The 13,203-nt window shown below is 35.9% G+C and overlaps 3 protein-coding genes across 9 annotated transcripts in view; all 3 read right to left on the bottom strand.

Annotated features, from left to right (window-relative positions):
- Positions 1 to 2,700: 2,700 nt before the first annotated feature.
- LOC117577877 (uncharacterized) lies at positions 2,701 to 4,614 on the bottom strand. Its single transcript, XM_034262835.2, is given in 4 exon segments — positions 2,701 to 3,183; positions 3,238 to 3,386; positions 3,388 to 3,438; positions 3,498 to 4,614. Coding segments are annotated over 4 exon segments (1,449 nt in total). The 5' UTR covers positions 4,464 to 4,614; the 3' UTR covers positions 2,701 to 2,900.
- Positions 4,615 to 4,680: 66 nt separating this feature from the next.
- On the bottom strand, positions 4,681 to 7,103 carry LOC117577719 (putative gustatory receptor 2a). Of its 2 annotated transcripts, XM_052008484.1 has the most exons (5): positions 6,123 to 7,103; positions 5,959 to 6,065; positions 5,771 to 5,774; positions 4,837 to 4,938; positions 4,681 to 4,783 (listed from the first exon to the last, which is right to left on the bottom strand). In XM_052008484.1, the coding sequence occupies exons 1-5, from the start codon at positions 7,101 to 7,103 to the stop codon at positions 4,694 to 4,696; spliced, it is 1,284 nt and encodes a 427-aa protein (XP_051864444.1). In that variant the 3' UTR covers positions 4,681 to 4,693. The 2 variants fall into 2 exon arrangements, with proteins under 2 accessions (XP_051864444.1, XP_034118514.1); XM_034262623.2 differs by lacking the exon at positions 5,771 to 5,774 and having other exon boundaries at positions 4,837 to 4,926; positions 5,997 to 6,065.
- Positions 7,104 to 10,636: 3,533 nt separating this feature from the next.
- LOC117576645 (microtubule-associated protein futsch) overlaps positions 10,637 to 13,203 on the bottom strand; it is a 71,347-nt gene continuing 68,780 nt past the window's right edge. For all 6 annotated transcript variants that reach the window (XM_052008466.1, XM_052008469.1, XM_034261591.2 and 3 more), the window contains one exon: positions 10,637 to 13,196. In XM_052008466.1, coding sequence (XP_051864426.1) covers positions 13,027 to 13,196 — 170 coding nt within the window. In that variant the 3' untranslated portion in view covers positions 10,637 to 13,026. The remainder of the gene's footprint in view (positions 13,197 to 13,203) is intronic.

Raw genomic sequence — 13,203 nt, 5'->3', positions numbered from 1 at the left:
GGATCTACCTTCGACTTGGAGCACTTCTCCTTTACGTTGCACTCATTGGTGCAGACGCCCACCCTACCATGATCCTGCAAAGCCAATGGAAAAATCAATTTAAATGACAGGATCCCTTAGAGAAGCTCCTCGTTACTCAACCCTCCCCATACAAATGCTGCATGGTTCCAAATTTGCAAACTTACTCGCACATACTAAACATTATAACAAATTTATTTAAATTAAGAAACATAAAGAAAAGGCAAATAAACAAAAGATAACATGGACGGAATATGAAATAAAGACGTTGAAATATTAAAGCTAATTTAAATCTATTTCATAAATACTTAAAAACTAAATAAATAGATATATAGAAATAAATATAATTAATAGAAATAGTTAGCCAATATTTCGTATTGGCAATTTGTATATGGATCGCTAATAATAGATAGTTTTTATACACTATAAAACTATTTAATTAGGAATCCATATCTTTATATGGCAATGGACCATCGGCAAAAGCCCAGCCTTAAGAAACTTAAGGTTTCTCAGGCGCAGCGAAATGAAGCTGCCAGCAAAACAAATAAAGATAAACTTGGTTTGGTCTTTAACCTTTGCATTCAACAGATGCAATATACAAAAAAGCTCGGTAGCGAACAATACGAGAAAAAAAAGCTACGTAGATATAAACAAAAAAGCTCACTTACAGCATTCTCCAGCGACGAAAGATCTTTCACAGCCGGTGATATGTGTGTGTGTGTTGGTATGTTGTTGTGGTTGCAGCTGTGGAACAAAAAAATTTAAAGCCCTAACCAAAAGCTTTATACTCAAATGTTGATCTGAGCTTTTATGCCAGATGTTCCATTGTTTACTTTGCAAACAATTATAAATGTAATTTTAAAATTGCAAATTTATGACAGAAAACAAAAGTATTTACGAACAAGACATATGTAGAACGACTTATGGTAACTAATGAAGTTCATTTACATTTGATACATAGTATATTATACAACGAAATCATATGTAAATTTACATCACAGTTTTTCTTCCATTCAACATATATGTATGAACGCAAACAAGACTTCAAATGAACCAAATATATTACAGAGAAGCACTAACTAAGTGGCAGAAGGCCCAAAATAAACAATGTCGAAATACAAATACTGAACAACACAATCATCTATGGCACGATCATCTTCGGAGACATTTCCTCTGGTGGTCGCACGGTCACTGGCGCATATATACCACATCTGGGGTAATGTTGCCGTTCTCCTTGCTTTCCCTCTTAGGGACAACTCCCAATCCAAATTGCGGGGGCGGCGGTGCGGTAGGGCTGTAAATCGCTCCTCCAAATTTGTGCCCAATTGCAGTGCTGACTCCCGCTTGCAGCTATCAGCTGATCTGCTGCAGCTTTCGCAGCAGACGTGCAGAAGCTTTCAAAGCTTTAGTACAAGCTTTGTACTGCCGGCTGTCGAAGCGGAGTGGATGAGCTTTGCTTGGTGGCTTAACTTCGTAAGCACCAACAACATCCAAAAGTACAATATGGAACTACGTGCCGTCTGATTGTGTAAGGAAAATCAGATCATGAATACATGTAAGCTTTATATCTGCAATAGTGCAATAGTTACCCTGCCTTTTTGGACGGCACCAGAAAATCTCCAAATTTTGTTCCCGCCTGTTGGCTATCGGCAGCTGACCGAAAAAAAAGGGTTTTCACACAACTTCTCTATTCGCACTATGCACTTTTTATTTAACTGAATATTTCTGTTGGCTGAATATTTATGACCGTCGCACTTAATTCTCAATTTATAAATGTATTTTTTTCCTGGTGCGACTTGTCACAACCAATTCAGAAAATGCCTTTTTGAGATTGCATGACCAGCACGAATGAGAAATAAACTGGCTTGTCAATAGGGCGTTAATCTTTGATGCATTCTTAACTTCCCATTCTTTGACATTCACTGCCTCAAAATGCATCTATCGCAAAAATCTTTTTGTTGTTGCCAATCCCCACACACAGATGGCGCTAATAAATTTGTGCCAACAAAATACAATTATCCTAAAAGTTTCTACTAACATTAACCAATTATTATACATTTAACATTTAACTAACAAAAATTAGATTATTAACATACATAAACATAACTTTAATAAATATATTACATTAACTACTATTTTCTACATCTAGTGCCGTGGCGCTGGCATTTTTTCCTACTTGGCAAAAAAAACCTTTGCCTACTTTTAGGCCCACCAAATAAATGTTGGCGGTCCAAGCGACCACTACAAGACTCTATAATATGCAAGTATATGGAAGCTAAAATCTAGCCCTATTTTATTTCATTTTATTTTTTATTTTATTTTTTTAGAGTTCTTTAAAAGAATAAAGAACCTAGAAGTAGCTAACAATAAAAGCCTTTTCATCATCATACCATATTACAAACAGATCATTTTATTAAACAGACGTAAAGTGTGCAATAATAATGTTACCAATTTATTTCAAGTTAAATTTATTAAACAAGCGTTCTGCTGCCTTAAAAGCGATCTCTGTTATTACATCAACTGTCAAAATAATAAAGGATATTCTGTGTGGCAGCAGAAGACAATAATGCTTATGAAGCATTTATTTGCTTAAGACTAGTATTTATCGTAATTTGTGAATAAAGTAATGAATAAAAGGTATCATCTGGTTATTTACTTATAAACTGTTAGGTCAAGTTTATTATTTTTCGTTTATTCTACGCCACGAAACTTAAGTATTTAAGTTTCAGTTTGAATGGGAACAACTGCACTTGGTTTTTTTTACCTTTAATAAGACTCTTCAATGATTTGTTGATTCGTGCCAAAAACATATAAGACATTAAATTTAGTGAATCTATTGTGATTGTTGAACAAATTTTAGTCAACAGATACCAACGGTAGGCTTAGTTCCGTCGGGAAGAGTGGTAGGGGGGCACACAACACTTGAGTTCTTTGCGATAAACTTCTTGAGCAGGCCGAAGAGTGCGCCAGTAGTTGGGGGCACAGCTGATGATCCTGGCCAAATAATCCTTGAATACGTCGTATGTGGGATAAACGAAACGCTCGCAATGGCACTTATGATGATGACCACACTCGGGATCAGCAACCCAGTCACGTGGCAAAGGACTCTCCGGATCGGACAAGTTAGAATTGCGTAAGTGCTTGGAGCGCAGAGCTAAGGCATCGCTGTGAATAGACGCCAGATGAGCCGAATCCCGATGGGAACTATTATTAGCTTACTCAAGTCCCTTTTCCAACACCGCTTTGACGCCAGCACAAGCGATAACCCTGGCGAAGTGACTACAGCGATTGGTTCTGTCAAGAGTGTGGAGATACCAGGTGGGCATCAGGCCGAAGCGAACTCCACCCAGGACACGTTCTGCACAGTTTTGCGCGCTCGTACCAATTATGTTCCAGCCAAAGGATAACAGAGAGGAATATCTGCAAGCGAAGAGAAAGTTGACAATGGAAAAGGGATATGAGGGATCAACAACCAATACCTCTATTTCGGAATTGACACTGAGGTAGCAGTTGTTGAGCATGTGGATTAGTTCGTGCTCGCTGAAATCCAGAAAGGAAGCGGAGCTGACAATGCAGAGGTAGACACGCGATATGCGAGTGAGCATCAGTTCGCGTAGGATCTTGGCTTGTGGATGACGACGCGCCTCCAAGTAGACTTTGTAGGCAGTGTCCTCGTTGAAGAACTCCATTTTCTCTAGCGAGTCCCAGAGTTGGCGCAGTAGTTCTGGAATCTGCAGCACCTCATCGGCGACCATACGAGTCAATGCCTGCGTCTGTTTGTTCTGATCATCATTGTTTTTTATCTCGTGTGCCTGTGGCTGTAATGGAAACATGAACTGAGACTGATCTGACGACTGCAACTGCGACTGTGATTGTGATTGAGGGGATAGTCCCAGCATGGGAAGCTTCTCAATGAACCTCTTTGCCGCATACAGCTTTGCATAGTTCTGCAGGACACACTTGAAGGAGCGATAGCGCTCGTTGCCGGTAATGATGCCAGCCTCGGCGAGAGTCTGGCTGCGCAGCACGAGGAGCAGGTTTTCGGAGACGCGCTCGGTCACCGAGGTGGCCCGTTCAGCTTGTTTCTTTGAGTTCAGAAGCTCTATGACTATTTGGTTGGCATCGCCGTCACCCTCTTCACCTCCCAGTCGCACTAGCAGCTTGGCAAACTCGCTGCCAGCAGCCAACGATGGAATGGTAAACGAGGAGCTAGATATCGGCACCTCGATGTCCCGTATGCAAATGCTAATCCTCTGATTACTTGGACTGCCTAATGGCTCGTTTCGATTGACGTTGGGAATTTCTCGTAGAAATTCAAATAGATCTTCATCGCTGCTTAGCTCATCGATAGATGGCATCGGTGCTGCTGGCTTGGGTGTATGGACGAGCGTCTTTTCGTCGTCTGTGGTGGGTTCTTTTCCGGGATCCTTGTTGCCACACTCCATGTTGCTATTCCGAGAGCTTAAAGTTAATGAATTATGCGGGAGATGTCCAATGTGGAAAACCTATTACTTATACTAACTTATTTGTTTCGAAATTAATTCGTATTTGGGAGACTAAGTTCTTTAGATATTTACTACACATGAGCACAATGACTACTAAGTTAATACAATACATAAATTAGTAATATTTTAAATTTGTTTTTATCTCGCTCGCTTTATTCTTACTGTCCAATTTATGCGCCATCAGAGGCATTGCTGAAGCTAATCTCGCTCATATGAAACTGTATTAGAATGATGAGATACGTTGTGGTAGCTCCTACGATCTGTAAGCAGTTTTCCATAAATTCAGAGTACTTAAGCGACCACGCCCACTTACCGTATAGAGCAGCGTGCAGTCGACATTGAAGAATCCGGCAGCGCTGAAGCAGAGACGTTGATGCAGCAGTTGCAGCGAAAACTGTGTGATCTGTAAAAGGAGCTTATTACGAACAAGTAAGAAAGCTACACTCGAGTGTGCTCGACTGTGATATCCGCTACGCATTTTGAATAAATGCAAAGTAGTGCAGTATTATTCTCAAATTATACCAAAATAATATATCGAAAAAAGATACATAAAATCTTCTTGTGACTGTATATAGTATAGCGATATACAATAGAGTACAAAATATACCAAACAGTCAACTACACAACATCAGATTCTATATCCATAGAGACTATCGTTATTATTACATGTACGAACAAGTAAAAAGGGTACACTCGAGCGTGCTCGACTGCGAGATACCCGATACAAATTTTGAATAAATACACTAACATTCCAAATTAATATACCAAAACAAGTAAGAAAGCTACAGTCGAGTATGCTCGACTCTGAGATACCCGCTACCCATTTTGAATAAAAGCAAAATATTACGGTAATAATCTCAAAATATTAAAAATAAATATGCATCTCGATCGGGATTCGAACTCGAGCACCACCGACCGGGTGGTTACAAAAAAAAAAAAAGTTTGTACTCGAGCGGACTCGAACCCAAGCATCACAACATGCTCGGCTTGCACTCTACAACCTGAGCTATCGCATTGCTTATGAACCCTCTATGCAAACAGATACTAAAATAGGCGAGCATTTATATACGTATACGCATACAACACATGCATGAAACACATGCCCATACAAAACTATTTCATTAATAACTTAAACAAGTTTTATCTGATCGCAACCAAACTATCAGGAATCACAAACACCATTGTTATATAACTCTTGTTATTATTGATTTGCAGGAACGGGAGTGGGCGTGGCAAAAATTTCAAACTAACCTGATCTGCGTGCAAACATTACTAATGCTGTCGAACAAAAATTATAGCTCTATCTCTTATAGTCTCTGAGATCTAGGTGTTCATACTTTATAGGGTCGAAGATGAATCTATCTGCCTGTTAAATTAATTTATTTTATTTCATTCTAATAAATTTCTACTCTATGAGCTGTGGCTATAAAAAGACAGAAGAAAGGGTAAAAGACAATAGAAGTTGAAGCTTACAAGTGCATTGTGACTGTCGTTCTGCAGATCGACACGAATGTGATGCAGACTCAAGGCCAAACGCGTGGTCTGCAAATTACAAAATTGTCTATTAGGCAATCACAATTTGCTACGTTTGTTACTTACAAAGTACGCCGCACGTTCACACATTAGGGCCAAGGCCAGCACATTGCCTAGATGCGGAGTTGTCCAAAGAGTGCTGCCCAGAATCTGCATGAAATCATATGGTGATGCAGCGAATTGGCGAAAATTCAAGAAAATCCAATAACAATTCGAGGTGATGGCCAAAAAATCATTGCCCAGATTGAACAACATCGAGAGGCCATAGCAGCGATTCAAGAGTCCCACCAATAGCCAAAGGCGTTGATACAGAATTCTGGCGGTGATCAGTCGTTGCATGCATGCTGCGGCTGCCACCTGCATTTGCAGCGCCTCCTTGATGCACATGCAGGCATAGGGTTTCTGTGGATCCGCCTCATTCAGTTGCAGCGACTCCAACAGCTTGTGCAGCAGCTCCAGACGCTGGTGGACAATTAGTACGGCCGTATAGATCTGAAAATAACGCAGTCCGCACACAAGCAAGGGCAGCAGATAGCAGATCCAGTAGATGGGAAACTTGTGATCGGGTGAAAACATTTTCGTTACTATGATAAAGCTCTGACTGATAATATAACCGGCGAGCATCCAAAGGCCACGACGTGTCATTTGCTGACGCAACTTGGCGTTGTCCACATCGATGTGCAGCATGCTGGCAAAATCACGATCAATTTCCCGCAGCTGGGCAAAGAAACGTTGCTGCGTCTGACGCTGCCACAGCGCCTCCAGTAGTGATGTGATGTGTGCCACACGTATCCCCACCAGCTGTATGTAGTCGACGGTGTGGCCAATGTTGCTCGTCTCATTGCCGCCCTCGTCACTCTCATCGCGACTCTCATCGAACAGGCCGTACAAAAGGTAGCCACTGGAGACGAAGAGAATTACCAGACTGTAGAGCTCGAGCCAACGGGAACGTTGCAGCAGACGAGCAGAGGGGTCTACGCGCCACTGCCACAGGTTGCACAGCTGCGAGACACGCAACAGCGGCGCAATCGCATCCAAAATATCCATGGCCACTGCGAGCGAATGATGCAACGCGTATTGTTTTATATTTATGGCGTGTAGATAATGCGTTAATCTAATCAGCTAATTACAATTAAATGTTCATCGATTGGGCCAATTTAGATACTGCAATACAAAGTTGTTCAACGAGTAGTAGTATTCAGTAAGCAGCGTTGGATAGTCACCTGAATATGCCAAGGTCTAATTGCAAACTTGACCTGCGTAGCCAACTCTGGCCAGAGTCATGTATTCCTGTCAACTGTTTACCGTTTACTGGTGGCACCTTGCAGAGCAGACACATTTCATCAATCATTATCAACACCATACGAGTATGTTGATGAATTAATCCATTTTAATGTCAACATGCTAAAATGCTGACTACGCATAAATCAAACGTTTAATGGACATTTGGCGGATAAAAAGGCGCGCCATACGACATTGTTCTGAAGGGGCACCAGGTGCAAGCGGGTAAGGAGACTATTTGTATACCCACTATTTTGCATTTAGTACTACCCTAATATACCAAACATAGCTTTTGGTATATTTTTAGTATTTTTGTGGTATATTCGTTTGGTATATTTAAAAATTAATACCGCATTGCTTTTCTTTTATGAAAAGTGATTACGGGGTATCTCACAATTGAGCACACTCGACTGTAGTTTTCTTACTTTCTATACCATGAGGTGTGTGTAAAGTGAAATATACGAAGCAAGGTGCCGACAGCTATATTAATTATAATATAATCGACTGGAGATCCTCATCAGTATTGAATCTATTCAGCACCTGTTTATTCATTTATCCATATGCTTAATTATTGCTGGATTCGCATGACTTGCTTCGACTAGAGGGAACAAACTCATAACAGATACACTGACAAAGAGAGAGAAGGACAGCAATTAAAAATGAAATAGAAAGAGAGGTTCGCATTTTTTTTAGCTGTTATCCGTGGCGTAGAGGGTTATTATAACTTCTGGGCCTATAAGAAATGAATGTAACAAAAGAAATCATCACCATAAAATATATATTCTGTCTGTCTGTTCCCGATTGGCCGTATCAACATATATCCTCCATATCTCAGAGTCTATAGGAGATAGAGGTATAATTCTGTTTTAGGTTTTTTGTTTTAGAGATACGTTTGGATTCTTTCGGTATATTATCATCGTAAGTTTTCAAAACATTACCGCACTGATTTGCTTTTATTAAAAATAGGTAGCGGGTATTTCGAGCACACTCGACTATAGCTTTGTTACTTGTTTTAAGTCCCAGATATTCATATGCATGTAGTTTACTCATTGAAATAAAACAAGAGGCGACTTTTTCACATAAATACCTTTATTATAATTCATAGACTTTTATTTTTCTTTGGAAATAGTTCTTGAGATAAGCTTGATTTGACTTGTTCATAAAATGTAATACACATATGTATTTTTGTTGTTTTTTTTAGTTTTTCTTTACTTTTTTTTTTAATATTTATTAAATTTTGCATTCATTCGGATGCTTGTGTGAGTATGTGTGTGTATATGTGTTTTTGTCATTCGCTTTTCCATTCGGTTTGTGCCTGCTTTTCACTTGCAAGTATTTTGCAGCACTTTCTTTGTAGCTTTGTGCTTGCTTTTGTATCTTTTATCTTGCAAAATGATTTGATCTACTCATACATATATATTTATACTGAATATACTCCATTGCTTTAGCTCTTTTAGTTTGTATTTGTGTGTATCTGTGTGTGTGTGTAAATGTTTGTGTTTGAATTTGATTTTTTGTATTTCTTTTTTGTATTTTGTTTAACAATTTTTTGTTCGTTTTGCATGCTTGTTGCTTTTACTAATGATTATATAGTAGTCATATATATGTTTGTGTATGCATATATAATTAAGTATATTTGATTTAAATCGAAGCTGCTAATAGGTAAAAGCAAATTCATATAGCAAATTCAACAAACAAATTTTTCTTTCACGCTTTTCAATATTATCATTTTCATCTTCTTGCGACTTTGTCATTGTCATCGTTTTCCATTTTTTGTTTGGATTTTCTGGATAGATTCTCACTTATAAGTACATATATAGGTATTATGTAGGTAATAAGTATATAAGTACTTTTGGATAAGGCAATGGATACATAATATATATTGGATTTCTAAGCTGACAAATAAATAAAAGAAACTCAACGCTTTTCTTCACATTCATTTTGTGTGTTCAACATAATTGATTTGGTTTTGAAATATATATATGTATAATATATATATATGTAATTCATTTACTTAGAGTTTATAAGCAAACATTCATACATTCAAGTATATAGTGTATATAGGTTGTTATATGCTTTTTAATATTTTTGTGTGTATAATCTGTATTTAAATTTTCTTTATTTCGTTCTTATTTTTTCCTTTATTTTAGCGCAAAAGTTTTGAAAATTAATATTTAAATTTTGCTCGTTTATTTTGTTAATTTCTGCAATAAGTTTTAGATTTCTCCACAAGTGATTTCTGATTGATTTCACATATTTTGAGAAATCTTACCTTACGATTTGAGTTTCGTTTTTGGAAATAATACGATTAATCCAATCTCTTGATTTGCTTTTACTTTAAGAGATTTTAATTAAATGAGAAACGTTTAGGTACATTATTTCTCTTAACGTTAGTTCATAAAATGGTTGAATTCAATAGATTTGTTTAAGCAATTATTTTGATTTTAACAAAAAATATTTGTTTCAAAGTTAATTGAATAATTTATAAAATAAGTTTTAAATGGTATTGATACCATTTTGACTTTGTTTATAACTCTTCTTGAATGCAATTTTATGGTTCATATTTAAAATTTTGTTTATAATTTGTAAATCCCTGTCTAAAGCTGTTTGCTAGTAGTCATCAAATAATTTTGTTTATCACTTTATATCATATACATACATACATAAATATGTAGAGTATTTATTTTGCAGCAGCTTAAATCATATTCCCTTAATTTTTCAAGCACAACTCAAAGGTAATTAAACACAATAAAAATGGTATTTTAAAAAAAATAAATTTATCCACAAAAAAAAAAAAAAAAAAAAAAACTATCACATACGCGCTTGAATTCTTTGAAAAGTATTTGCCCATTATTCATAATTTGCTTAAATGGTTTGTATATATTTTTGGTTTTTCGTTTTTTAAATTTTCATCTTAATTATTTGCTTTTTGCTTGTTGCTTATCAAACGTTTTGTAGACTGGACGGTAGCCAGTTGTTTGTCGACTGTTGCGCCTGGTTGTTCTTCTTGTTGTATAAAAAGCAACAGAAAAATATATTTTATTTGTTTATATGTATGTATTGTTTGTTTAAAATGCAAAGAATAATATTTATTGAATTTGTTAATATCTCATACTTGCGCTCTATAAAAATCGGCTTTATATATGTATGTATATCCTAAAAAGTCTGTATGTCAAATATCAATTTGTAATTCAATCAAAAATTGTTATTTAAATATTTTTAAAATTTCCAGTTTCTCAATATAATTATTGATATTTCCCCTTCTTCTTCTTCTTGGACTGTATTCGCTGTGGCATAAATTTTCTTCTGCTGAGTATATTTTTATGAATAATTATTGTTTTTGTTTTTCTTATTTTTTTTTTTTAATAATTGCGTGTGCCTGTTCCTTTATTATTTGTGTTGTGTTGTCATTTAAATTTTCTTTTTATTTTATAGTTTGGTTTCTTTTTGTTTTTGTTTTTTTTCATTTTTTTTTTTGGTTTTGAAAATTTGTTATTCTATGACTATGAAAAAGTAAAAAAAATATAGAAAAATAACCTTCATTCACTTTGTGTTCTTTATTTAGTTTTTGTTTCACAATATCTGGTTCAATGACACCCTACCCCAATCCCATGCTAACCCAATCAGACCCTCGTAAACCTTATATAGTAATATCAGCATTAACATCGTCGCTTCATTATCAACTTTATCACCAACAACAGCAATCATCATCAGAGCTATCCTCACCTGACTTACATACATCTCCACCAACCTTCTTTCTGCTCATAACTTCCAGCAACCATTAAAGAGAGTACAGGTCTCTAAAGATCTGTCCAGCTCTAGCTCAATGACGCTTCCTATTCATTCGAAATCCGCCAGACTTAGGTATTGTTTTCTTTGTTCTATATATGGAAAGTGTTCTCTATATATTTGTGTATGTCAATTTGCGTGTATGAGCTATACGAGATAGAGAGTAGTTTAATTTTGGAATTTTATCAATTATTGTATTATTATTATTTTGTGAGTACATGTATAGTATCTCTGCTGCCAGCTTTAATAACAGATAGTATGTATGTGGAACTGAAGTTGAACTTATAAACCCATAACATATGTAAACTTAACTTTCGTTTGTCAATATTTATTTAGTATTTATTTAGATTTCTGTTATTTATATTTGTGATATTTAAGACTTTTCGTATTGTTCACTTGTTTGCATTTTGGGGAGGCACATTTATTTAAGGTTGCATTATTATTTACTTGGTTGGTTCATTAGAATTGCATTAGACTTTTTTTTGATTAAAGTACATTTCATATGATTAAATTCATTCATTTTAGCTGTAGTATTTAAATAGTTTATCAATGCTTTAACAATTGCTGTGCATTTTATTTTATCAAGTTTAATTGCATTATTATTTGTAAACAGAACGCAAACAAAAAAACGTATTAAATGAGTAACAAACAAAGAAACATTTCACATTTCACGTGTCATGTTATGATTAGGCGTGTGTATCTGTGTATAAGTGTGTGTTTGTGTCTAATTTATAGCTAAATAAAGACTAGTAAGTAGTAAGTACTATATGATTTAGCCTGCAATCGGCTCTGACATACATAAATACATACATATTTAGTTATTTACTTTTGCGTGTATATATTTTATTTAAAATTCAAATATATTATATTTTGTTTGAGATTCTTCAATAGTTTTGTCATAAAAGTTTTACTAATACAATAAACATGAATAATATATTTGTAATATACTTCATCGCACTTCCAATTCGCATTTCGCTTTTGGTTTTCCACATAAATATTTTCTTAATGTTTTATTTGTTATACTTATATTTTGTTTTTATTTTTTCGTATCGTTTTCTTATTTTTTGTATATTTTTGCTATGCGGTTTTGAAAACAATTTTGATCTTTGGATTACTATGCAAGGTAGCTTGACGTTTAATGAAAGCAACAGATACATATACGCACTATACAGCAGTACATATAGAAATACATATTTTATTTATTCAGTTTTAGTTTTTTTTTTCATTGCAATTTCTTATGTTTTTTTTTTGGTATCTTTTGTGGCACGTAGCGCTTCTTTGGTAGTTTATAATTCTTGTTTTTTTTTTTTTGTTTATCTTTTCATTCTTGTTGTTTCGATTCGATTTATGCATTTTTCAGTAATTAATGAGTTTCAAATAAATATCGATTAATTACCTTGCTTACTGCATTTTCATTTAGTTGTGAAATAAGAGGGCAAAAAGCGTAAATAGACGGCATTGGCTTAACAAAATGGCGTCATCCGTATGACCCGTTACTCCGCCATATTTCGCTGTTTTGGTTCTTTATTTCCGAGATTGTTTTTAAATCGATTGGTGGCGCACGGCATTTTGCATATTGCATTTTGTTTGTCAAGCATTTGTATGTGTGTTGTTGTTGTTGTTGTCGTTGCTTTGTTTTCATTTTTTCATTTCATGTTGTGTTGTTGTCATCATTAAGCTCAAAACTTAGAAGTCGTCATTGTTGTTGTTGTCAGTTGGTTGCTGTTATTAGCCCTATAAGGTTTACGAGGGCCCATTCAAATCACTGTCAATGTGTTTCGTGTTTTTCGTGTTGTGTTTCATTGTATTCTGTATGTGTGTGTGTGTATGTTTGTGGTTCCTTTGTTTTCGTGTTTAGCTTTTAGTTGTCATCGTCGAATGCAATAAACAATCCCGTGGCCTAGAACTCTAAGCGATATGCGGAGCACGAGGTCTCATGATCCTGCAAATTAATTGTGCAACGCGAAGCGGATGGCGACAAGTCGATGCGATGCTTGGCTAGTAGCTCCTCGTTCTCGGCGACCCAATAGCCCAGCACATCAGTGTCATATGTGGGAATGATGGTCACCTCTGCAAA

The sequence above is a fragment of the Drosophila albomicans genome, chromosome X (assembly GCF_009650485.2).
Source record: "Drosophila albomicans strain 15112-1751.03 chromosome X, ASM965048v2, whole genome shotgun sequence".
Lineage (NCBI taxonomy): Eukaryota > Metazoa > Arthropoda > Insecta > Diptera > Drosophilidae > Drosophila > Drosophila albomicans.
The sequence above is the reverse complement of the archived record's forward strand: the minus strand, read 5'-3'. Positions and strand labels throughout refer to the sequence as shown.

Excerpts from the sequence above, each read along its gene's own strand:
- LOC117577719 (XM_052008484.1), bottom strand. The coding sequence starts at position 7,103 with ATGGATATTTTGGATGCGATTGCGCCGCTGTTGCGTGTCTCGCAGCTG. Across the intron at positions 6,066-6,122 it reads GTGAACGTGCGGCGTACTTT|ACCACGCGTTTGGCCTTGAG; the intron begins GTAAGTAACAAA and ends TGTAATTTGCAG. Across the intron at positions 4,784-4,836 it reads ACTGCACGCTGCTCTATACG|ATCGTAGGAGCTACCACAAC; the intron begins GTAAGTGGGCGT and ends AACTGCTTACAG.